This window comes from Anas platyrhynchos, chromosome 15 (assembly GCF_047663525.1).
Source record: "Anas platyrhynchos isolate ZD024472 breed Pekin duck chromosome 15, IASCAAS_PekinDuck_T2T, whole genome shotgun sequence".
NCBI lineage: Eukaryota > Metazoa > Chordata > Aves > Anseriformes > Anatidae > Anas > Anas platyrhynchos.
The window spans coordinates 6663572-6689527 of NC_092601.1; the positions used below are offsets into that span (position 1 = coordinate 6663572).

A 25956-nucleotide genomic window follows, 5' to 3' on the forward strand; every position below is an offset into this window, starting at 1 on the left:
TTGGGTCAGGTGTTGTAATGCAGCAGCTTTATTATTTTGGTCAAGTATATAAGGATCAAGTAAGCCCAGTTAGAGCAGTAGCCCTGTGTTTTTTTTCTCTAGTGGGTAACTTTCGGATTTTGGCAAACATCAAATAGGACTTCATTAATGATTTTTCCTACCATATTTTCGGTTCAGCAAGGCCCTTTGGCTCATTCACAGCTTCAGGTTTATGAATGGGCCCAGTGAAACCAAAGGACTTCACTTGACAAGTCCGTATCTTGCTGAATCAGGTTGGCACTCTTTTTTTTTTTTTTTTTTCTCCATCTGGAGCCCAAAAATAATTGTCAAAATATACTAGGGAACTGAGCCATGCAGTCTATTGAAACTGATGCTGTGTGTGTCTTTCTCTTCCCTAAACTGCTTTGGAAACTGCCCAAGTGATGTTGTTTAACTGAATCCTGAGCATCAGGCAATGACAGGACTTTTCAGCAGCAGAAATTCATCAGAATTGTGCTTAATTCCTGTTTCCCTTTTCTTTCCTCTCCTCCCAGCTGTGGCGTTCTTCCGTTTAATGCAAATTAAAGTAGAAGGCATCTGAAGAGAGGGTGGCTCCCCTCTCCCTGTGTCAGTACGAGGTATTGCTGTTACTGACTTGTCAGTAGTGCGGGTGCTGCAGCTCAGCCGTGTCCTTGCACACATCCCAGCTCAGGTGATTTTATTTTTAAGATGTGCCCACCAAAAGAGATGCCTGGAGTTCAGTGGTATTGCTCGTGGCAAATTCCACGCTGTTCACTGCTGGTTTTTGTTTCTTTTAAAGGGGAAAACCTGCCTCCGCAAGCTTAATGTGATTTTATTGGAGGTGCTGGGGTAGGAAGCAGTCCTAGGACCAGCCACAGGCTGGGAAAGCTGTAGGGTGTTGGGTTTCCCACTGATCTGAGCTATCCTGGTCCTTCCCTTTATTAGCAGTTATGCCTTTCGTGGTCACCCCCTTCGTCCAAATAAGGTTTTTATTCTTGTCTCTGTAAATCACCTGCTCAGATTTTTATAACTAGCTTGTGGTTGACATTTCTATAGTCTCAATGTGGGGTTTCTTCCAAATGTATTGAAAGATTTTTAAAAATATTTGAAATTGAAGCTAGTGGTTCCATCAGTTGTAGTTACCATAGGTGACTAACGTGAAGGTGACAAAGTCAGAAATGCTTTAGAACAGCACAATTTTGCTTTTCCAATGCTAAACCAATTGGCTTTTCTAAAGTAATTTATGACACCCGTGCTGATGGACGCGAGTGTTTACCTACTGCTTTGTGCTTTTGTGGGTGCCTCTTCCTACAAGACCTCTGGATTCAGCGTGTCTTTGTTTAGCTGAAGCCAGGCTGCCACTCACAGCACCCTAAAAGCGGAGCTAGCTCTGCAATGGATGCGTTAGTCCTTCTCTGAGAGCACCAGGCCCTTGAGATGGCTGTTACTTTCCTTCCCCATGCAAGTTTGGGGGGTCACAGACCTTGTGATGACCTTGGCTTTTGCAGGAGGACTGGGACCTGATGCTGTCTCTTCTGATTTGCCTTGCCCTCTGCATTGTAAGGCTGGTGTGCTTGGTTCCTGTTTCATGCAGGCATATGTGACATGTAGGATTTTGACACCGTTTCTACCCTTGAGCTGTTGTTTCTGGGTACTGATTTTTTCTCGAGCACTGTAGCTGTGTGTTAGCTGAAAAGCTTTGTTCTCGCTAGAACATAGAGGCTTTCTAGAGCATGAGGCAGTGATTAAGGGAGGTTGTGCAGTTGCCTCTGGGGGAATTTGCCATCATTTGCAGTGAAAGTTAGCAGTTGATAACAAAGTTAAACCTTCCGATATTTTGAATAAAATCCAAATATCCTTTATACTAACCTTGTGCTTTTACTTTGTCTTGTGGACCAATCTGGCCAGAATCTGATCCCCACTTGGCTTTGCATCATTGTAATGCTTTTCAGCAGGATGTGCGTAGCCTTTATGCATGAAAATATGTATAACAGTGGAAATACATATTTTTGAGCAAGAATTCTGCTAAAGCAGGAGATTATTTTCTAACAATAGAGGGCTGTATAACGTGTCGTCCTTGGAAAAGTGCTTATCAATGCAGATTGTAGAGTTATTGTGGGCTGTCAGCAATGTCCCTTCCAATGACAACTGATTTGAATAAATCTTGTAACTAATGTTCTCTTAAACCACATGGAGGTGTGTGGCTTTCTTGTTGAAATTCACAATTTAGTGAGCTGCACACTTTCAACAGTGAAGTGTTGAGCAGTTACAGTCACTTCAAATCACTGATCTAGCAGTGGCTGGGACTCGGTGGTCTTCACCCTGTAGCTGGCTGGCACAAGTCATTGTCACCCCCTCGTGCAGCCAGCCTTTCAGGGTGGTTGTAGGTAATAAATGGGCTGAAAGCAGCCACCTGTAGCAGCATTTAACCCAAGGATTAAAACACAAAAAGCCACTAGAAATAAAAGTTCACTGCTGAATAATGCCTTCTCTGGAGGTGAGTTTCCAAGCAACTGGACATGACGTGTCTTAGCCTGATGGGCACTGCGCGGGCTGGAGGCCCTAAGTCATGTCACGTAAATGGTTAGCACCACTGTAGTGCTTCACCACAAGGACTGTTTCATCCCGGACAGCTTTGTTTAATGCATATAGCCTCATCCTGCATGGTAGCCCCTAGCAGAGGCACAGCAATTTCCTTCTCTCTCCAGAGTGCACGTTCAGGAGCTGCAATCCTGATTATTCACCTTAGAGGTAGTAAGAAATTGCTAATGTGCATTTCCTTCACATCCAACTTTCTGTATGTGTGACTGTGAACACCTACAAGTTCTCTCAGTCCTTACCCCGTGCCTTGTGATACGTCCCCGCCTGCATGAGGTTGCTGAACTTTCTGCGGCAGGTGAGCGTTGGCAAGTTGACTTCAAAGCTGGATTTTTTTACTGCCTGGCAGCCAGTGCAGGCCAGTTTCAGGGGGTTGTTTTGAGGCACGGTTCTGGAGCATGGCCAAGAAGGCCAACAGCATCCTGGCTTGCATAAGAAACAGGGTGACCAGCAGGGCTAGGGAGGTGATCGTCCCCCTGTACTCGGCTCTGGTGAGGCCGCACCTCGAGTACTGTGTTCAGTTTTGGGCCCCTCGCTACAAGAAGGACATCGAGGTGCTTGAGCGAGTCCAGAGAAGGGCGACGAAGCTGGTGAGGGGCCTGGAGAACAAGTCCTACGAGGAGCAGCTGAGGGAGCTGGGCTTGTTCAGCCTGGAGAAAAGGAGGCTCAGGGGCGACCTTATTGCTCTCTACAGATACCTTAAAGGAGGCTGTAGTGAGGTGGGGGTTGGCCTGTTCTCCCATGTGCCTGGTGACAGGACGAGGGGGAATGGGCTAAAGTTGTACCAGCGGAGTTTTAGGCTGGATGTTAGGAAGAACTTCTTTACCGAAAGGGTTGTTAGGCACTGGAACAGGCTGCCCAGGGAAGTGGTGGAGTCACCATCCCTGGAAGTCTTTAAAAGACGTTTAGATGTAGAGCTTAGGGATATGGTTTAGTGGGGACTGTTAGTGTTAGGTCAGAGGTTGGACTCGATGATCTTGAGGTCTCTTCCAACCTAGAAATTCTGTGATTCTGTGATAACCACCAGGTTTGAAAAAACAGTCTGCGTAGGTAAATGATACCAGATTTCAGGTTATGAATCCCCAGCCTGTTACTTAGGAATAGCACTGTGTCAGTGGGCTCTCGGTGGCTTCGGTAGTGGTGTGCTGGCGTGGTGGCCAATGGCCTTCTGAGCGCAGCAGAGCTCCGGAGAACCCCGCAGTGACTCCAAGCCACCTTCTCCTGCAGTGGGTGCAAATGGGGTGTGTGGACGCTGGCATCACTTCTGTCAGTGTGTAAACTGCCTGTATCCGGATGATATGTCAGTGGAGGGAGACTGCAAGGTGTGTCTGCTCTGCCTGAATGACTTTGTCCCTTGTTGTACTTGTGTTTGAGCACGCTAACTACCACAGCATCCATCCCAGCCAAACAAGCACTGCTGAGAGAAGGTGACAGAACAAGGTATGTTGCTGTATCTGCAGCATGAACTAGCGTCAGTTGTAGGGTCTGTGAATCACCAGGGATCTCAGCTGCTTCCCATACACATTGCATCCTCTGTGGCCTGCTGCTGGTACCCCCTCTGTGCCTCAGCCCCTTCGCGGCACCGCAACCTGAGTGCAGCTGTGGGGGCATTGGGCTGCTCCCTCGGTGGGCACGGCCACAGGCCTGGGCCTCTGTCCCGGGCCTCTGCCTCAGAAGGCACCACGCAGAGATGTGGTGTCGCCCATCTGCACCCGCAGGGCACGCAGTGTGACATGGGTGCCGCAGCTCAGACCGTGGCCTGAGTCGTTCTGATGCCCTGAGTGTGGGTAAGTCACTGCCTCGCTTGTAATAATTACAGATTTCCGCCGTGATTTTCACCCATTGGTTGCCATGGCAACAGTGCAGCAGCTCAGCTGAAACGCTGTCATGCGGATTTAAAACTGAGGCGGCTCGGGCACATCTTCCCGGCCCCCGTGGCACCATGGCAACCCATCAGGCCCCGCATCTTCCCTTGTGCCCCCCCAGTGTCATGGCAACCCATTGGGCCCCCAGCCTGCAGGGGTGCAGTGGCACCAGGGCTGCTTTCAGTCCCTGAGAGCAGCAGCAGGGGTTTTGTTTTCTGCCCGAGCAGCACTCCGCGGGAGGTGGCGTTACAGTGCCCACTGGCTCTTGTGCTCTCTGCGTCTGCGCAGGACCTGAAGGAAACAAGCCGAGGTGGTTTTGTGGTACTCCCTGGGTGGTACCCTGGGGATATTTGCAAACTTGAGTCAAGTGAGGGGTTTTAAAGACAAAACCTTGTTCTTAAGTTCACACAGTTCTTGAAAACGAGCGGGGGGCATTTCGAGCTGTAATAGCCTGGCCCTGCGTCTCAGCTGTCTGTTTTCAGAAACCCACAGAGAAGGCGTGCAGATGAACTCGGCCGGTAGGAGCTGATGGGCTACACCTACACGTCAGAGGCAGTGGAGTGGTGGCTGGCAGTCAGATGATCTCAGTTCGGTTTCGTTAACTAGCGGTGTCCCCCCGGCTCAGCTCAGCTCAGGCTGGGGGTTCCTCCGGGCGACGGATGCCCAGTCCTGCTGCCAGCAGTCGCAGGCTGGTGCTGAAGGGAGTGACGGCAGCGGTGCTGCTCCTGCACTGCTCCTGGATGTGGCCCGCTTTAAGGTGAAGGGGAGAGCGGGTTTTGAAGCTGGCAAGCTGGCTGCTGCACATTTTCATCCAAGCCATGTAAGTGCCTTTGGCGTGTGCCGCGCGGTAGGGCTTAGTGCAGACTGTGCTGAGCCCGCGTTCGGGCTTTGGTACCACCACACGCAGGGGCCCTGGTTCCCCAGGGGAGGGTTTGTCTCTGCAAGCAGGCATGTGTGATGTGAAAATGTGCCCCCATGAATATGCATGCTTGGCTGTTATGCAGCTGGCTCGCTGGACCCCTTGTGAAAGAAATCCCCCGCGTGCATCTGCTTTTCTGTGTCTTTGGCTAAAGCAGGGGTCACCTTGAGAAGCCGGAGCGCTTGCTCCCATTTGAGACGTTTCCCTTGCTTTGGTGCAGGCTATCTCCAAGCGAGCGATTTTATGACCTCAGGAAATAAATAGTGCTTTGAAAGTATGGTTTACTGCATGCTGTTTTCGTGACCTTGAGGAGACTGTGATGGGATAATGAAGAATAAAATCTTAGAAGGAAGCTTTGCTTGAGGTTATTTTGGAATACTATAATTTCTCACAACTGCAGAATGTTTCTGGAGCAGCTGATCTGAAAAGCATGGCTGTGTCATAATTTCAGCTGTGTAACCCTTTGAGAACTGGCCTGCCTGTTTTGGTGGGGAAATGTCAGGAGATAACACGCAAGGTTTGGGTATCTTGTTATCTTCATTGAAAATAACGCATTCAAAATATGTGAGCTAGAAGAAAGGTTCTGATGGGTAGCTCACTAATAAAGATGGTACCGTGAAATATCCAAGTGCAGTTCTTGCTGTGGGAACTATTAAAGAATGAAAAACTAACACTAGAAGTAACATTTCAGCTAATATTAATTGCCATGCTTACTTTTACCAACATATATTTATACGCAACTTCTAATATACAATCTATGCCAGTTTTATAGGTATTTTTACCTGTGGCTCTAGAATTTGCTTAATTCCTACCAGATGCTTTCTAGGCCCCCCATTTTTCCTTTCCTGAGACAATGCATTTCATTCACGCACATATCATAGTTTAGCTGCTCCAATAGTTCTTGAATCAAAGATGAGCTGCTGAAAGGTTTGGTGGGTCACCTGAATTCTGGTGTGTCATAATTGCAACATTTCCACCTGGTTTTACACGTTGGATTTTGGACCAGGGATCATTTGTCAGGCCAATATTTATGGAAGAGAGGGAAAACAAGGAGAGACAAGGGCAGAAAGATTAAACAAGTAAATAAGTAAGGCATATCTGTATCCAACCACCAAGTGTGCTTAGAAGACATCTGAAGAGGAGAACCTGGGCACATGGGAATAGGGACAGAATAATAACAATTCTGCCTGTGGGTGAGTGTGACGGCAGATCTGAAGGCTCCTGTCCTAGCTTCTTTAATGCCTCAGCCGTGACCTGATTGTTGGTGTGATTCGGCAGGTCAGTGTTGCTATGTCACGATGGATTGTGCATGGTACTTTCAAGCTATAAGCACGAGGTTTTGTCTTGCGTGTTGCATCTTGCTTCGTGCTTTTGCTGCTGTTTTCAAAACAGACTGACTGAAATGCCAGCTGAATGTAGAGGGAGAGAAGGTAGCTGTGCAAAAACCTAGTTTATTAGGGAAGGCTTACGCTGCCGTGTGCAATATTTACTGTTTTGTCAAGACGTGAAAGTCAAAACCAGACTCCCCATTTCTGTTCTTCTGAACGGTGGTGGGAGCGTTTGATCCTGTGGGTGTCAATAAATAAATAAGCAACCATGAATAACAGACACTTGAGCTTTACTTGTAACTATGACAACTGTGTCCTTGGTGACTTAAGTACAATCATGGAGTTTCCAATTACATCCTGTTCTACACAAAGCCTCTAAGGTTATTAGAGGAAGAAATGTCAAAAGCAACTGTCAGCTCGTGAACTGTTGCCTGCCAAAATCCAGCTCGGTGGCAGACGCGCGCTCCCCCTTGCAGACACCCGCCGCTTGTTTCGCTGTCAGTGCTGCTCGGTGGTACACGCCTTGGCGAGCGTGCCCCCCAGGGACAGACTTGCCAGTACAGGTGCCCACTTTCTGGACTGCTGTCTGTGAAACTGTAGGGATGAGCTCCTGAGCAGCTGGGGGGCTCTGCTGTGAGGTGGGGGCTGTCCCGCTGGCCTCTGCTGCGGAGCGGGGCCCAGCGGCTGCAGCAGGCCCGCGTGAGGCATTTGGGGCCAGGGTGCTTTGTGACCACCCTGCTTTGGTGGCCCCCGGCTGAGCACAGCGGGTGAGGAGCCAGCTGGGTGAGCCACCCCTGAAGCTGAGGGGTTCAGCCCGTTTCTGTGCTGGGCTTCTTAGATAAGCACTGGATAGAAAATGCGGTGCTGGCCTTGTGTGAAACTAAATGTGCATTTTCATGAAAATACCTCTTAACGAGCCTTTCCTGTTCCCATGAAGGTTTCAGATAGCCTTAGCTCTAGCTATCATTAGAAATTCTTGGTGATGCTCTAACAAACTTTTCTTGCAAATGCTGTTGTAAGCTAATTATTTTTTTTTCAATGAAACATGTCCTGAAAAAACACCTGTTGAAGTAGGAGGACCTGTTGTATTTCACTGTGTGCAGTCAGGCTTTCCTAACTACCCAGGCTTTATTGAACTCTTAACTCTGCTTCTGGGACCAAGTGAAATGCAGTTCAATACATTGACATGCTGGCAGGCTTTTTATTTTATTTATTTATTTATTGCTTTGTTGGTTATTCGGTTTAAGTGGCTCAAGCAGTTCAGTCAGGATTTCTGACATTACCTGGCATTCTGTCAGTAACACTGGTAAGTGGTTAAGAAGTCCATCAGCTTTTTCCTGCTGTAATCTATGGAAGGGGACGTTCCTGTTCTCCCCAGAGGAGTGTGGGGTGGGACATAACTGCAGTGCAGTTTTCAAACAGCAAATGCTGTGTATGTTGATTATTCTTTTTTTGTGGATACAATGATGCCATCAAGTTGGCCTATTCTTTCTCAAATGCAGGCTAAGGAAGGACTCGATAATGTTATTCTCTTCCACCTCACCCATACTTACATCTTCATGAAATTTCAAGGATATTCCAGACTCTGGGATGTCCTTGAGCTGTTTATATGAGCAAAATGCTTGAGCAGCATCACTTAAGCCATGAAAGATGCTTGCTCATGAGCACTAAATGCCTGGAGAATTGTCACTGTTTAACAAATGGCCTTGGATTATTTTTTATTTTTTTTTAGCTGTTCATGTCAGAAGCTGCAATCCCATCCAGCTCCTTTTTCTCAGCCTTCCAACCTTCCTCCTGTTGTTTCAGAACCACTTATCCCATCTCTGACCATACGACAGTCCCTGCTTGCATGGTGGGGTCTGTGATGCCTCCTTAGTAGCCTCCTTGTTCTGGCCCCATTATCTAAACTCTTTCCAACTTGCTTCTAATCATTCAAGTCTGATTTTCTTCCAGAAAAGCAGTCTGAAGAGCCCCCATGTGCAGTTGAGGAAACATTGTGGAGGTTAGAAAAGAAGTAAGAGCTCACAGGAGATAAAACACTACAAAAGACTGGACCATGAATGCTTTAGCATGTGGTGGGTCTTTGTATCATTAGTTGGACTTGCTGTCCTGCAAAGCCAAGGAAATACACTTTTAATTCAAAAGAAAGCAAACTTTGCTTGGTTTTCACGTCAAACTTATAGAAAAGCCAAGTGAAGGAAAACAGCAAAGATGTAATTAATTTGCCTTTACCTCCGCCAAATACATACTGGGAAGACTTTGTGGAGTAATTGCAGTGTGCAGCTTTTGCTGCTGTTTCTAAAGCACCTAATTGTTCCTGGTAAATGGGTTTGGAACAGCTGAGAGATAGATGCTCCCATGAATTTAAAACGGGTTTCCATGTCTTTGACATGAACTGGAAGAAGGAGATAAAAATCTGCAGTGCTGACTTCTAATACACATCTTACAATGTTTCTGCTTACCCTCTTACCTTTGAATCTATCCCGAGGATGCTTTCGGGGCAGGTTTTGCAAGCTGCAGTCTGAAACGCAGATGTCATGCTGCATTAGCTTCTCTGCTAGCAAGAGAGAACGGGTCATACAAAGTCCTCGTTTGTGGTTTTTGGCTCTTGTAAAAAGCGTCTGGATCAAGCGCCTTAAATGTTGGGGTCCCTCCCTAACTTGTTTTATTTTTTCCAGGGGTTCTCCCCACATCTTGAGTTCACAGAAACAATTTGTCTTTTATATGCTTGAATTAGCTGCTGTTACTATTGCTGAATGACTGTTTGTCATTCCTGGTAACTAATTTTGCCTGTCAGAAATAATCACTTAGTACATAATTTTAGCAGATGCTGTTTTAAAAACAATACATCCAATTTTACATTGTATGCATAAAAAAATTCATGTATCCCTGTTTCATGTGCTCTGTAGACTTAATGGAGCTGCTTCTTCGAAAATATATTTTCTTACTAAAAGAATGCGACTTTGTGACTTACACATGCATTGGCAAACACAGTTTATACGTAACACCCAGAATATCTGCAAAATTGATATATTTACCATTCACTTCAGAATAGCTGCTGTGTATAGTGAGCTCTAACCTCCAGCTCAGTCAGTTGCCATTAGAGGAAAAATATTTAAAGATGACTGTTGTGAATCTTTTTTCTGGAAAAGTCTCACTTCTTTGAAATCTAAGGTAGCTAGCATTTAATTGTAAAGCTAATCAAAAAAATTGTTCGTCACATCCCATGTACAATCTGATATCTGAAATTGGCAGGCGTATTTTGCCTAGATTTTAACACATCTGAAGCTGTAAGCAGCTGCTGCGGAGCATCGCTTTGCTGCAGCTTTGGCACGTGCACGAGCACTGATTTCTGCTGGCTTCCAAATTCTGCCCCTGCTGCTTGCAGCACTAGAACAAGCAAGGCCAGTGGGAATTGATCAAGAGATGGATTACGAAGGCAAAATTCAATTGGTTATTATGGCAACCAAATAACACGTGCTTAGACAAATGTCCCAGTCATATCAGCTAATCTACAGTGAGAATTTGTGTGCTTAACGGAGATGGAAAAGAAGCTGAATTTAGTTATGCTCATATGTGATATTACATGATTTATTCTGACTCTGGACTGGAAAATGGTAAAACTTTTTATATAACAGCTGCCAAGGAAAATTAGGGGTAAGCTGCTTTATTTTTAAACCTCTTGCAATAATATTTTCTATGACTTCTTCAGAAAGCCAATACCTTTTCAAAATGTAATTTTGAGCCTTTTATGAATATTGTATTTCAAACGTTAAAGGACTTTAGATAAACTGTAAATAGAAGTGAAAGGTAAAGTAGCATCCTAGGAGCAAACACGTAGGAGATGACTCGCCTAGGAAAGGGAAAGGGGGTGTCGCTGAAGGAGACCTGGTCACTGACAGATAGGATGGTGTGGTGTGACTGGAAGGTAGGTTTGATTTGGATGTGAAGAGACATCTCATTAAGGACAAGGTAGACTAGTCAATTTGTAGCAAAACACCCACAGGAAATGACTCTAAAGGGAAGCGGAACACCAAAGTGAGTCACGGTGGGTTACGTTTTAGCTTTCTCATAGGAACGTTTGCACTGCTCCAGTTGTTGGCTCCTGCAAAGCTGTGCTCAAGTTAGCTTTTAACAGGCTCCTGGAGACTTCTAAATCTTGCAGAGCAAAGTTAAGGAGGAAATTGAAGGTTGCAGGAGTACAGAGGAGTTGAGTAGCTCTGAGCAGAGGACGTCAAAGTAGTTAATCATTGTGAGAGATGCTGGGCTGATTGGCCCTTTAGCAGCTTTTTTTTCCACTGTGGTGATTTCACTGACTCAGACTCACCTTTGTTTTTTTGCCGGAGAATGACTGAGATAAGAAATGCATGGTATTGGGATTTTCATAAGTCTAGTTCCTTCTAGTTCCATTCCAAACCTCACAAAGCTGAGCAAGCTTTTTGTAGACTGCGCACAAACGTTGTGCAAGTGTTTGCTCACCTTGGCAGATTACAAAATACATCAGTTTTTAAATTGAACTCAGAGCAAACTGCAAGAAACCAAGTGCTGCGTCAGTGGTCTGGGAAGGCATAGGGAATTTTCCTTGTACCAAAGTATTAATGTTGTCTGTGAATTAATAGATCTCTGCAGGTGAGGATGGTTTTTTTTTGCTTTATTTTGCCAATTCTGAAAAATCTGAAGTGTGAAGGAAAGCAAACGGTGTGTTGACTAAAGATGATACAGAAATAAAACTTCTGTTATATTACTGTGGGATAAGAGATGCTTCCTGTCATGGCAGCTCGGTGTGTTCCCTTCATCCAGTGCCCAAGGAGTGTTTGCGTGCTGTACCAAGGGCACAAGAAGGATGCCGGCAGGGAGCTGTGGTCTCACTCTGTGGGAGGAGCAGCGCCTTTCCGTGGAGCTCTTCCCGGGAGGTGTACGGGTGGTGGCCGCAGTCCCCTTTGGACTGCAAGCCTGGATTCGTTGCCAGCAGATGGCCTGTCCCTACTGGGGGCACAGGGGCACCCAGTGAGGAGGAAAATGTCAGCACGGTCTCTGCACAGACAAGCAGGGCCTGTGAAGTCCTAGGTAGAACACGCCAGATTTTGAAGCGTAAGGTTTGAATTTAACCTGTATCGTAGATAATAATTTAATAACCTCTTCTATCTACTTGTGCCTTCCAGACAGGCTTTCTGTGCAGGTAATCCAGAATGAAAAAGGAGTCATATTAGCATCCATGATACTGGACTAGACAAAGTCATTCCGATTCAGCTGGCTGAGGCTGGAAGGGAGCTCTGGAGGCCTGCTGCTCCGAGGCCTGCACACGCAGGGCCACCCAAAGCAGATGGCCGAAGGCAGTGTCCAGCTGAGTTTTGAATACTACCAAGCAGGGAGACTCCACAACCTCTTCTATGGTTTAGGTGGAACTTACTGTATTTCATTTTTCACCCATTGCCTTGTCCTCTCACTGGACAGCACTGGGAGGAGCCTGACTCTCTTTGCGCCCTCCATCAGGTACATGCCTTGCCTTCACCAGGCTGAACAACCCCGGCTCTCACAAGCTGTCTTTGGAGAGATGAGATTGCTTGGTAGAAACTGTGTTTTCAAATAATTGTTTTTCTTTTATTTTCTAGTGTTTCTCATGCTGTCTTTTTGGTTTAGATGAAGTTTTTATCATGAACATAGGTTCGGTCTTAAGTAACACATTGTCTTGAGAGACTGACAAGAAAAAAAAATATTAAATGATTAACTTAGTCTAACATGCATACAGAAAGTCGATGAGCAAGCAAAGAAGGGAAGCTAAATGATGATCTTTTATGTCTTGGCCCCACTGAAGTTGGGAGTTACAAATTTACTCTGGTAGTCATTTGCCTTAACAGGACCTAGTGTCAGACTCAGGTCTCAGTCCTGATACCGAAAGGAGAAATTGAAATGAATGGCACAGTAGCTACGTCCACAGGGACATGAATAAATGTTTTTCTTTTTTTTTTTCTCTTCCAGATCATCAGCCTCAAGATAGAGTCTTTTTGAGTAAAGAAAACATAAAATGGCGTCAATGTTGCTTAGTCGACAGCTGAGCTGTTGTCTGCAGCAGAACTCCAGGCTGCTTGTATTTGGTAAGTGGTTTTTGTACTATTTGGTTTGTATTTGGTAGCATTCATGTTATGCTAGTGAAGAAAATTCCAGTTTAAAAGTTGCTGGGGTTTATCTAGTGCTGCATCTTTCAAAACTTGAACGATACTGCATTCTGCATCTCGGATAGTGATGCAGTTGTAGTACAGAAGTGGCATACAGGGATGCTGTGGGTTTTTTTTTATGTGATTTTTTTTGTTTTGTTGGTTGTTTGTTTTTTAATTTGGCAAATTGAAGGACTCAGCATGTTTACAGTGCAAATTATTAAACGAAACAAAGCTCATCAGCCCTTGGAACTCTGCTCTAACAGGGCTACTTTCTCATGCTACGTCGTGCAGAGGTGAAAAAGTCATCCATCAAAATCACCTTTTGCCATCATAGGATGCCCCTGCCTGTCTTTCTTTGTGGGGAGGTTTTGTGTGGCTGACACCAAGAGGTGGCCTTTGCTGGGGGTATTTTTCTGCCTGCACTTAGCTCTAATGTAAAATAAAGGCCTAACCCACAGCTTCAGGCTGTTTTCTCCTAAGTGTATGATGACAAGTTCTTGCTAGACCCCTGCTCCTAGGTTAGCACATGTACATTGAGCCTCCAGTCTCATGAAATACATGCACAAACTTCAGTCTCGTGCTTTAAAAGTGCAAATTTCTTTTGGTCTTTTTGGACAAAGTGTTGAACTTAAGATCTAGCGTTCACTTTATGTGCTGTTACACTGAATACAGTATGGCTCAATGGCTTTTTCTGTGACCAAGTAAATATTAATGTTTCTTTTCTTCTAGGCCTTCTGCTGAGCCAATGTGCTCCTTGTGCCACTGCCATGCAAACACAGAACCCCTCCATTTGCTTAGAAATTAAAATAAATAAATAAATCTGATTTCCTTTTAAACAATAAACTGTGGGGAGCAACTGACCTTTGGCTAAAGAACAGAACGTTTGGTCTTGTAGCTATTGGAAAAGTATTAGGTCAGTGTTTCAGGACTGGATGCCCTTTATTTATGGGAGTGATGCACTGATTACCCGAGCTGTGCAAGAGCAGTGATCGTTTGGTCAATAGTGGCCAATGGAAAGTGCTTGCAGCAAGTAGGCCCTCAGCAGCTGCCAGTCCTCTGAGCTCATCTGTTGTCTCGCTATTACTTAACACTCCCTGTCTCTCCCAGCATCTTGCACACTTCCTGATGCTCCCTGCCCAGGAAGACAAATCACTACAGCTGTGCAGTGCACCTGAGGTCCCTGAAGTGCAGCTGGGCTAGCTCTTCTGTTCTCACCATTGCAATGAAGGGCGGCAGTACAAAAGAAATGCAACTCTGGGCCCCATCAGGCCATCCTTTTTGGAAACTTGTAAGTGGAAAGGCTGCTAAAAGCAGGCTTATAGCAAAGGGTGGAGGGCCTTGTTGGCAGGTTGTGTAGCAGGCATGCTGCTTTGGGTGCATGTCTCCAGAGATAAAACATGGAGCAAAAGCAGAAGTCCCTACCAGAAGGAACTGTCTCCTGGTAATTTTTTAGCCTGCTACGTTCCTGGCTGACACAATAGGCAGGAGACTGACAGCTGTAGAAAAAATGTGAGCTTCGGGTCATTTTCCTGCTGAGTACCCGCCAAGGCTGCAGCACTGCTGGTCACACTGCTGGTCTCTGCTTGTTTTTAGGGAGATGCAGAGGGTGATGTCCAATTTCTGCCTCAGGGTGCTCTCCTCCGACATGTTTTTGAGCATGCAAACTCCGAGCTGTACAGACTGAGAAAGACTCCTCATACGTTACTCCCACAAAATTCCTGCAGTGCCATTTGGTCTGCTGTTTTTTTCAGTGAGATACTGAAATGGCAGGGTTTGCAAAGGGGAGGTGGAGAGTAGAATAGCTTGCCTCTTGGTAGAAGTCTCTCTGTCTGTGGGCTGTGATGTTTCAGTTGCCTGTCTGCATTGAGTGCAATAATTCACACAGCTTGAATCTATTATAAATTTATTTAGAGAAAGAGAGTCTTCCTCCTTGATTATTTCTGATTTTTAAAGCAAATGTGGGTGGTAGCGTTGTGCTGGCCCTGAGCATGAACTATGCTGGTTTCTGACAAAAAAAAGGGGCATGTGAAAAGGAAGGATGTTGGCAAGTTTGCATTCACTGTGGCAGAGAATTGTACCCACATTCACTGTTGTAAAACACATGGGAGCAAAGGAAACTAAACTCAATATTAATCAAAATATTTCTAGGAATTTTTTCTCTGGTTGTATGTGGGAGATGGTGTTTAATTCTAATCGAGATAGATTTCAAGTCCTCAAATCTTTTAACGAATGTGGAACAAGAGTTAAGCATCTGGGAGGAGAATCTTCTTTACTTGACCATTGCTTGTGGTGTTCTAATTCCTAACACAGTGCTAGTCCATGGCCAGATAACTACAAAATGAAAACTGAAAATTAAGCTGATTAAAATGTAAAAGCTAAGTGAAATGTATCGATGTAACATACAAGTTAAATCTTCCCCGTACATGTAAAGCCTGTAGTAACTTGGAGTCCTTATGCTTTCCTGAAAAATAATAATAAGCTGTAATCAGGTATCAATTTGTTGTCTGTATATATTTCTTGTACTTGATAGTTTGCTATCTAAGGTACAGTTTAATAGAATTTGAGAGGTGGCAGAAGAACATCGGTAGACAGAGTAGCTAGCATAATTGTAGTGTATATATATATATTTTTAACAAATAGTCCTGCATAGTGCTCTCAGTACAGCAACATCAAGACAAGCCCAGGAGAGGCAGCTGATGCTGAAGAAATACTGGCATTTCTCAGTGTACATCGTCAGCTGAGCGCTGCAGTCACAGCTGCGTTGCCATCAGCAGTCTCCGTGCTGCAGGTTAATTAGGGCTGACAGTCAGAATCACGCACTAGCCCCACTTCGTGCTACCTCTGGTTTGATCATCTGTGTCTGATGGGAAAACTATTCCATTTCTGTGCTTCAGAGGTGGGCCAAATCATAGTTTGTTGTTAGATGGTAGAGCAGCAGCACAGTTATGAGGACTCTAGAGATCTCGGTTCAGTTTCCTGCTGATTACCCTGAGGGGTTGAATTCTTCTTTGATTCTTGAACTGGAAAGCATGCCAAAAGGCCAGTCTTCTGCCTTAAGGAGGCATCAGTTCCCATTAGTGCTTGCACATGCTCCTCCAGGATGCTGACCTGCTCTTAAAAGCCCCCAGCGGTGCGGCTTCTGCAGCCTCCCCGGGCAATCTGCTCTGTTGCTGAATTGCCCTTATCTTTAGAGCTTTTTTCCTAATGTTTAACCAAAGTTTCAAAAACAGGAAAAGTCAAATCCTTACTATTTGTCCTATCCTCAGTGGACCTGGAAGCTGGAATGTTTATTTCTTCTTAGCAGCAGCCTTCTACATATTTGAAACCTATTACCTCTCCCAAAACCTTGTACTTCTGTCTCAAATGATTTAAATAATATTTCAATCTTTCTTCATAGATCCAGTTGTTCTCCTCCAGTTTCTCAGCACTTTTATTGCAGTGCCCTACGTGAACTAACTCTGGCTGAGGCCATACCTCACATATCTCAGCCTGTTTCCTTGCTCTCTTCAGAGAATAATACCACTTTATCCCACCGGCGTGCTGCAGTGAAGACTGAGAGACGTTCGTGTTCATTCTTGATTTGTCCCCATCACAGTTATCTGGAAGAGGGTGGAAAACCATGAGAACGCTTTACCCTAATCCTTCTTTTGTCTCCAGTATTAATCCTTGCTATGACCTATTGCATTTTTTTTATTCTGTTTATACATTAGAAGTTTCCCTAGAAAATCAGGACAAGAAGTGAAGTGGTCTGAGGTCTTGCTCTGCCTAACGCAAACCATATTAACATCCAGATAATATTTCTCTCTTTCAGTAGAGAGAATAAACTGGATATGTTTGAGGGATATGTGGGAGAAGCAAAGATCATATCCCTTCTCTGGGTGATAGAGGGCACAAACTTGAGGTCACCTTCAGCTGCTGCCCTGAGAACCAGCCGCTGATGACCTGGAGTGCAACCTCTCCTGCTAGCCTGAGGAACCTTTCCTTCCCAGCCTGATCAGACGTTCTGCCGAAAGCCGAGACACATGGCAATGCTCGGATAAAAAATGGTGGCTGGACAACTACTGGCCAGGAGGCTGTGCTGCAAGGCCAAGTTTGGGCAGCAGTTCTTAGCTCCTTAAGGCGAAGGAGGACAAGTAAGGCCCATGACATCCCCATCTAATTTCCCGTTCCTTCTGTCCCACACGGGGCAGCCATGGTAATGATGGCTGTTTTCCCTTGTGGTTGTTAATCTCTAGAGGGGTCCTGATGAACTTTCACTTACTGTGGTCTGCTGGGCTGCAAATGAGGCACAATGTTATGGCTGATTCACATCACAAGTTCTGCAGGAAAACCAGCAGCTCGGTGCTCCCATTAGTGCTGAAGAGTTGATTTGGGATTATGGTGCGTTTGGGGGGAGGGAGCTGTTCTTGCGCTTTCTTTTGGGAGCCTCCACTCCTCTTCACCCTCTTTGTTTTCAGGTTTTGTCTTGGTCTTTGGAGAATCCTTTTCCCATAAAATCTCCAGTGTGTATATGGGAGTCCTGAAACCCAGTCAGTCTCATGTGGAGCAGCTTCTGATCTTGCAGCATAAGCACTCTGTAAATAGCAGTCTCAGTTTTCATAATATTATGCAACAGCAATGTTCGCTTTCCAAACACCTCTAGTTAGCCTGGGCTTCTGCCATTGCATTTCAAGAGCTGTTAGTAACAGATTATACTTGCAACACCTAAAATAGTATTTGGGGGAAATCACAGTCCTCCTACATTAGGCTGTCAGGGCCTCCATGCTCCAAAAATTCAATCTGGAAGGAGGTTTGGGAGACACCATGGAGTAGAAGTTACAGACACACATGGGAAATTGCCTTTCTGCACTTGTACAGGGCAGCAGTGCATGGCACGTGTAACGTGCCTCCTTTGGGACTGGGGATCTTTCACTCTACACGCTTTCACAGCAAAACACTTGAATTTGAGAAATGTGCCAGAATTTATTTTTTCTATCTTTTCTTTTTTGCCTGAGGATAGTTCCTCCTCTTAATTACACTGATATAATTACAATGCCTCCTATGGAGTTTCTCTCAGGTAATATCCAGTTGTTGTACATTCAGGAACTGTATTTATAGAGAGTGGTTTTGGTCAAGCGTATCAGAGGTCTAAGTACTTCCTAGGCCTCTGGTAAACCTACCTGTCAGAGATCACTGCTTACACCAGAGACCTGCTAACAGTAGAGCTCTTTGTGACTGCTAACATCACCAAATGTTAGAAGGGTGTAATTACATTAATTATGTTGCTATAGCAATGTGGTTCTTTATTAAAAATTGCTGAGTGAGACACCTGGTGAGTGATGAGGATAGCTTAGAAAACAGGAGTTGAAATACGAGCTTTTCTGTCTGCTGGCAAATGATGACATCCTGTTACATGAAAAGGAAGAATGATAATTTGCTGATGTTAAACACTCAAGTGTTTAGAAGGATGCTGTATGTTGTATAGAGCTTTGAAGAGTCTGCCAGAAGCAAGGAAAGTGGAATTTAATTTGTTGTACCCACCATCTTCAAATGAGAGGGGTCAAAAGTTCTCTGCAAGTCATTTAGCTGATGTGGTCTCTGATAATTAGGTTCATTAATCACGCATCATTTGTTTTCTGACTTTTGATTTGATGTTAAGAGATACTCTGTTCAGTCTTATTAGCTACATGTAATTTAAAAGCCTTCATAATGCTTTTTTAGGAAGAGTCATAGTATTTGGTTCTGCTCTTATGCTAAGTTAATATACCATGAGAAACTCCTTTTTCATTGCTGTTTGATCACAGACCTCAACAGAAAGTCAGTAGGTTGAGTTGGTCCATTGGCTCAAGAGCATAAATATTGATACATCTAGGAAAAAAAAAAAAAAAAAATATATTTGCTTGGACCTGGTAAGAATCTGTCACTTCTATATTCTGGAGATGCGAAGTGGAGCATTCAAAACCAAGACCTGAATTCATCAGTCCCAAAATGGAGTAGCTTCATTTGCAGAGTTTCTGTTGCAGAGTAACTTGACATTAAAAAGTCAAACAGGAGTAATTCGATCCAAGCTGTAATATACATTCAGTACCTTTGAGAGAGAGAAATTCTGGCTGAGCAGACGTGGTACAGTTAACTAGGGATGCATTGCAGTGAGTGGTCTGATTTACTTGGTCTACTGATTTACTTGCAGGGCTCGCAGAGTACTTGGGCTCCATTTGTTGGACAGGGCATTACGGACTTGTGCAGTTTTTGGAGTCTATTCTGCAATTACTTGCGCACTTTAGTCTTCTCTACCTGCTAAGCTGAGTTGTGTTACATCAGGACACCTGATTTCCCAGGAACGCTACCTACCTAGTTCTGCTGTTGTTATAACGATGGATGTGCTTGTGCACCATGGTGCTGGTCATGCACTCAGATATGATGTGTGTCTCTCTGTGCCCATGAAACATGCTGGTGTGTTGGTTATGCACACAATTGCTGCTTATCGTGACGGACTGGGCCATCTGCCATACGTGTGATCACAACTTTTTTTTTCCTTCAAATGAAAAATCCTATTTCAGGTGTAGGATTGGGCCCAGGCCCACCAGTTAATGTGCTGTCAGCAGTACTTCTGGGTGCAGGTAGGCCTAGAGAGCCTGTCCATAGCAATCCCTTCCTTCCCAATGTGTTGGCAGGATGAGGTAACACAAGCCATTTTAATTTTCTTCGTGGCAGGCTGTTCCTTCAGATTCAAACCATAGCATTTGCCTGAGCTAGGAGGTGGAATGACCCTTTGGCAAGCACAAGGACCAGTAAATTGGTAAAGCTGTCCTTATACTGGTGTTGATAAAATGAGACGCACCGTGGGCTCTTGAAAGCAAATGTATAAATCAAATTTGTATCAGTGAATCAGCCGAAAGATCACTTGCTCGTAGAGCATGATGACGTCTAGCATGCTTTAGGAGCTAACAAGCAAATGAAGGGAAACCTGTCACTTGTGTTGCTCCTTTTTTAGGTGACTCTGGTTCACTGACATCTTGAAAGTAACTGAGGTTTGGCTAAGCTGCTCCTGAAAGCTGTTTAAAACAAAGTAATCTGTCTCATAAATTGACCAACATCACTAATATAATAAAAATGATCTTTAAAGCAGCTCTTCTTTGGGAAGACTGGCATGCTTTAGTTTCACTTGAGCAACCTTTGCTGTGTATAAAACCCGTCTGTTGACAGGTACAAGCTGTGCCAGTGTGAATTGATGCAGCACCACACAGCAAAGCTCTGCTCATTTTTAATCGCTCATGTGTGCCTTTAGCACATATCTAGTTCAAATATCAGTGCAGAAGAGGCTGTTGCATAAATAGCAGCAAAAAGATGATGCTGCTAGCTTCTGTGGTCTTTGCTGCTCTACTGAGCATTTCTGGGAGGCTGGTTGCCTCCTCCCCAAAGTAGTCTTTCTTTAAAAATCACGGAAATACAGCGTGCTAAATGTTTCCCCTAACAGGAAGATTGCACGTGCACGTTACTGATAGACTTGTTTACAGGCTGTGAGTCTTGGAAGGGTTTCCTGATGCCCACTCGCTTTGTTACGCTGAGATAGGTGTTAGTGCCCAGGGAATGTGGCCTGATTTCCAGAGATGGGCAGCTGCTGCTCCACATGGGAGGAACGTTGGCGATGGTGGAAGAGGAGGAAAGTGCAAGTGGGTCCTAGTTCACCTGTCTTGGATGTGCAGCTTTGTCAAACTTGTCAAAAGTGTACTTGCCATATGTTTTCAGGAGAGAGGAAGTTGGAGAAAAGTTCTTGTTGGAGAAAGTTCTGGAGAAGAAGGCAACATTTGCTGTTTGCAGAACAAGTCAAAAAGGTTCCTCCCAGTAAGGCTCATACGTGCTGCGTGTTTTGGCTTTTCAAAACTCCCTGCTGAGGCTGTCACTGCAGAGAACAGGGTCTAGAGCTCTCCAGCAGAAACGCCCTGAATTACATGTTCCTATTAGCTCCTTTTCAGCAGAGGAATGAAGTGACCTGCAGTGGAGCATGACTATAATATAAGCAAGTCTTTTCTTTTAAATGACTCAGAAAACAGTTTGGGGCCACAGAATTCGTAATAATGAAATAACAATAAAGACTTCAGCTTATTAAAACAACTAAAAGAAGTTCACTTTTTCCTTTACATCTGGAGGAAAACTCATTTTACAAGTATGTTTAAGTCAAACTTTCAAAAATAGTGGTAAAGCTTTAAACCTGACAAAATGTAAAAGTTCCCTGCATCTGTTACGGTAAATGGCAGCTTGGGCTATGACTAGAAAGAGGGTTCCAGGCTTGTGTTCCTTTTGCTTTGTACACACCCTGCAACCATAGTTCAAAACCATCAAGTGCGAGATAAGTGAACGTGCTTCCACACCTTTAACAAAAAATACCAGCAAAGTAATACCAGAGTACAATAAAACATTTGTGGCTTACTGTAAAGGTATTTCCCTCTCACCCCTGTTCTATTTGTCATGTTACTGGGCAACATTATAAACCTTAGTAAATCTTTGCGCAGGTATTTCAGAGTACTTGGAGCAGAAAATACCTGCACAGAACACCAACAGAAGGGTTATTGGTGGTACTTCTTGAAAGCTCATTAGATTTTTATTTATTTATTACTTTATGAGGTTTACAAACTAAATGCTGTTTTTCTGTTATTCAGTGAAGCAGATTAGATTTAATTATTTCATGGTAGATTAAAGACCTGAAATAGTCATTTTTTTTTTTCATGCTTATATTTCTAAATGCATCAGATCCATTTTTTTTTCCATATCTTTTATGCTACTGCTGACTTCCAAAACGCCCTGGGTTTTCTGTGCCTCTCTTGGTGCTCTCCCCTGTACCACACAGCAGCACATGGAGCCTGGTAAGGGAGAGGAGAGGACAGGGCAGGGAAGTGAATCTCCTGCCCTCCTTCTGTACCATACAATACAGGGATGCCCAGAATAGTTGTGGGCCCAGCCCAGCTCTGCAGAAAAGAAGGTTAAAAGGAAAGGAGGGGGATATTGTAGTGCCCTGTGACATGCAGGGGGACAGTAAATTCTTCCACAGGAGGGAGAGAGCAGGGCTTGTTGAGGGGAGGGATGGAGATGAAGAGCACGGGGGCTTGGGTGATGCAGAAGAAATTGAAATGTTCCTGCTGGCTTGCTGTGATCTCCCATCGGGGAAGGAGCTGGGGGCATGGAGGGGTTGGTGGGGTCTCTTTTTTCCCCTTGTAGACTTCGCAAGCTGCCTACTGGATCCGCAGCTTTATCAGCTCTGTATTATGTAGCTTCTGCTGATCTTTTATCTGCAGTAGCTTTTTTTTTTTTTTTTCTGGCGGAACAGTTGCCATGCAGTCTGCAATTTACATGAATGCTAAACAGAATGACACAAAAATGAAGTGGTGTTGCTGTAACAAAACCTATTAATAGCTTCGCGGAGAGGCAGTGACGCATCTCAGATATAACACTTGGAATTAAAGCTGGGGAGAAGATTTCTCTTTGCAGACCAAGTTTTCCCAAAATGAGCAGTGAGTTTAAGTGCTCAGCTAGAGATACTTCCAACGGGCTGTGATTTTGCAGATAAACTTTCTCAAAACCAGCCTTGCTTGACACATCTCTGTCGTAGCCCCCCGGGCCCATCTGCTCCCCCTGCCCCAGCAGGGCCACCCCGAGCAGGGGGCCCAGGCCCGTGTCCAGGCAGCTTTGGGAGACCTCCAAGGAGGAGACTCCACAGCTTCTGAGGGCAACCTGGGCCAGGGCTCCAGCACCCAGAGAGCACAGAAGTGCCTCCTGTGCTCTGGTTTGTGCCCACTGCCTCTTGTGCCCATCTCAGCCTGGGCTTACCAAATCCAAAGACAACGCCTCTAATCACAGTTACAAACCTCGGCCAAACAGCGATGTTCAAAGCAGTGCTGAGCACTCTCAAAGCATAGCCTCTCTTTCCTTGATAAATACTTATTTGACAACCGTCATTTGAAAACAAAAATGCTTCTGGTGATTTTCTTAAATGAAGTTGTGGCTGTGAGGGGCGGTTGTGGATGTCCCACTGCCCTTTGTGCGCTTGGGCGCTGCCTGCCTCACTGGGTGCCTGCCTTTCAGGGGTGATGGTGACACGGGGTGTGCTGTACCAGCACTGCACTGCCAGAGGTGCTTCTGTCACCTTACTTCAGCCACCCGCCACCCCTCTGACCTGCAACTCGGCCTTCCTCTGAGAGAAAGGGAGCTGAGGATCTTCACTTGAGGTTTTGCAAATTGCACCATCTTAAAATGCCCGTTGCAGCCCAGAACAGGTGATGCACTTATCTTTCAGGTGTTAAGCTGCTGCAGGAGCAATGCCCCTAAGTTGAGTTTATTAAGACCATTTTGTCATTGATACCGTGCTGTGCGAGGCCTTGCAGGTGCTTGATGATAAAAGTCCCAGGACTGTCAGGCAGTTAGTTCAGTCCAGCACATAGTCACAGTCTGCAGAGCTAGCTCATGGTCTCTTGCTGGGCGCCTCAGTAAAGCCATCAAGTCTGTACTTCCTCTGTTGCAAACGTACAATTATCCCCTAAACCCCTGAATGGAACATACACATATTCCAAATGGATGCTTAGCATTACTGAAATGGTGCTTCCTGACACTTCCCAATCACATCAGCGTGGTGGTGTGGGTGGGCCGTGTCCCCAGCTTCCCTTTTGCATGGCGGTAAGCAAAGCATGTTCTGTTCTGTTCTGTTCTGCTCCGCTTGTCCAAAGCACGTCCTTCACTTCCCTTTTTTCTGCCACTCAGGCGTGTAGGGAGCCCAGGGCTGGGAGAGACCAGATGCACTCAGCAGGGTCTCTCTGTCACTCCGGCCTCCAGCACTGGGTTGGTGCTGGTTTGTGGGGACTGCTGTGTGCACATGCTAGCACAGCTAACCAGGTACTGGGATATAGGCCTGTCTCTGTTTTGTACATCCAGCACTCCTCTGAGCTAAGGGGCTATTTGTGCCCTATCTGTTTCTAATCGATGTAGAGTGCTCCTTTCTGGCCTTCTCACACACCCCAATCTGGGTGGAGAGAACAAGCCTGGAGAACTGAAAGGTGCTGCCATGACTTTGTGGCTGGGCACTGACACTTGACGGGGTCAGAGGTTAGAGCTTTGTACATGTAGATTTCAGATGACCAAGGTTGAGAGAGCTGCTTTTCCAGCTCTGCTTTTCCAGCTCTGCTGGCTGAACCCCACCGATATCGTGTAACATTTCTGCGTTATTCAAAAGGCTGTATCCTGAAGTGTTGGTAAAGATAATTTGTAAAGCTGCTTTCTCTCTTACGAGCTATGCCTAAACACTGCATTGTGGTACAGTTGCTTCAGAAATGGGAACCGAGCATGTTACTGATGAAGTTCAGGAGGTTTTGCCTTTTAGCTTTGTTACAGATATAAAGTTTATTGCAATATCCCCATTACATACATGGATAAAGAACAGCAACCCAGGCATAGGACAGAGCAAAAGTTGTGTTGCTATTTTTGACCCGGGTTTCAGAGCTGCAGTGCAAGATACTGGATTCACGTGAGATTTTCAGTTTATTTTAAACATATCTATTTTCCTTTCTGAGGCACTAATATTTTCCAGGCAGTGTTCTTTGAGCTATTGCAGAACATTGCAGTGCTGTTTACCAGTGGACTCCATGAAGCTTTTTGGTTGTTACTGGTGGTGAGCCTTCACTGCGTAGCAACGGGGCATTCCCAGCAAAAAAAGGTGTATCAGCAGACTTACCAGTGGAGATGGAAACAGACGTGCTCTTAGTCCTTGTGTCTTTTACAGTAGGGTTTGCCTGTTTTTCTAGGCTTGCATTGTCGTTTCACTTCTTTTTTTTTAAAGCTACCTCACTAGTATTAGTTTTATTTCACACTTGTCAAAGATGAGGTATTTGGTTCACTTCAGACAGCACAATGTAATTGGTCTCATCTGTCAAGTGTTCTCAGTCAGATAAGGTATGGATATTTATTCTGAAAGAGAACACAAAAAATATGGTCTGTACTCAGGTTTTCATTATTTCCTACAGGACACAGATACATCAGTCAAGCTGCAGCTAAAATTGATGTGGATTTTGATTATGATGGACCTCTAATGAAGACAGAAGTTCCTGGACCACGATCTAGAGTAAGTTCTCAAAGTATAATGGCTTGTATATTTTTTCTTTAGCTGTGTTTAACTTCCTAGAGAACAATTTTAATTCCAAACTTTAAATCCAATATGAATAAATGTCATTTTACAACAGTCTATGCCCGCTTTTATCAAGATGCTGAGAGTGAAAAGCTAGGAAGGGGGGAAGCCTGTCTTGCCCCTCTCTCAAAGAGACATCTAAATTTCTCCTGAATTTCAACTGCCAACTTCCTATTCGAAGTTACTGAGAACAAAAGAACATCAAGTTGCTGAAACTTCTCATCTGCCTGGTGCAGAGATGTGGCTACTTGTCCTCCTGCTGAGAAAGAGCAACGTGGTTGACTTTATGATGTAAAATAATGCTTTGGTTTTGAAATGAATCAAAAGTTTCAGTTTGCTGGACAATTTTACTCTGACAGAGTCAGTATTTATACGGAAGCTGTTCAGTTAGCACAGGAAAGCTAATAAGCTTTAGAGCTAAAGCACTTAAAATGCTTTCAGTGTCAAAATAATCGCTCTTCAGTAATTTCCATATTGCCTCCTTTGCAAGCTCTCTGCAAAACACAGGAATTTGGATGGAACACAAATACAATTGGCATAGCTAGTCTTGATGTTAAGAAACTGATTTTATAATTTTTTAAAGCTGTATTTCTAGAACCAGTGTGCCAGCATCACATCTGCGTATGTTTTGTACATATGCCATTTGTCTCTTTTCTTCTCAGTTTGGTTGATCAGTATAGGACAGGCAGCTTTTCCTTTCTGAAGATTTATAATTGAACAGTGTGTGCAGCTCATGCAGCTCAACATGCCACTGTAACAATTTAACTGTCATAAGTGCAAGATATGCTATGAAAGTTCACGTGGCAAGTGCAGTTGCCTGGGAAGCATCTAAGATGGCAAGTTTTGCACACAATTTTTGTGGTCATGTAAAAGAAACATGTTTTTCTTCAGTGTTTGGTAATTACATACCCAGGGCTGATTTTTTATTTTTATTTTTTAT

General features: G+C 44.7%; 1 protein-coding gene across 3 annotated transcripts in view; it reads left to right on the top strand.

The window, feature by feature from the left end:
* ABAT (4-aminobutyrate aminotransferase) overlaps positions 1-25956 on the top strand; it is a 58399-nt gene that overhangs the window by 8246 nt on the left and 24197 nt on the right. For 2 of the 3 annotated variants that reach the window (XM_027469495.3, XM_027469496.3), the window contains exons 2-3: positions 12690-12805; positions 24856-24953. In XM_027469495.3, coding sequence (XP_027325296.1) covers positions 12736-12805; positions 24856-24953 — 168 coding nt within the window. In that variant the 5' untranslated portion in view covers positions 12690-12735. Of the gene's footprint in view, positions 1-4840; positions 5284-12689; positions 12806-24855; positions 24954-25956 lie in introns of those variants that run through there. The other variant, XM_005009139.6, reaches the window with a different exon arrangement.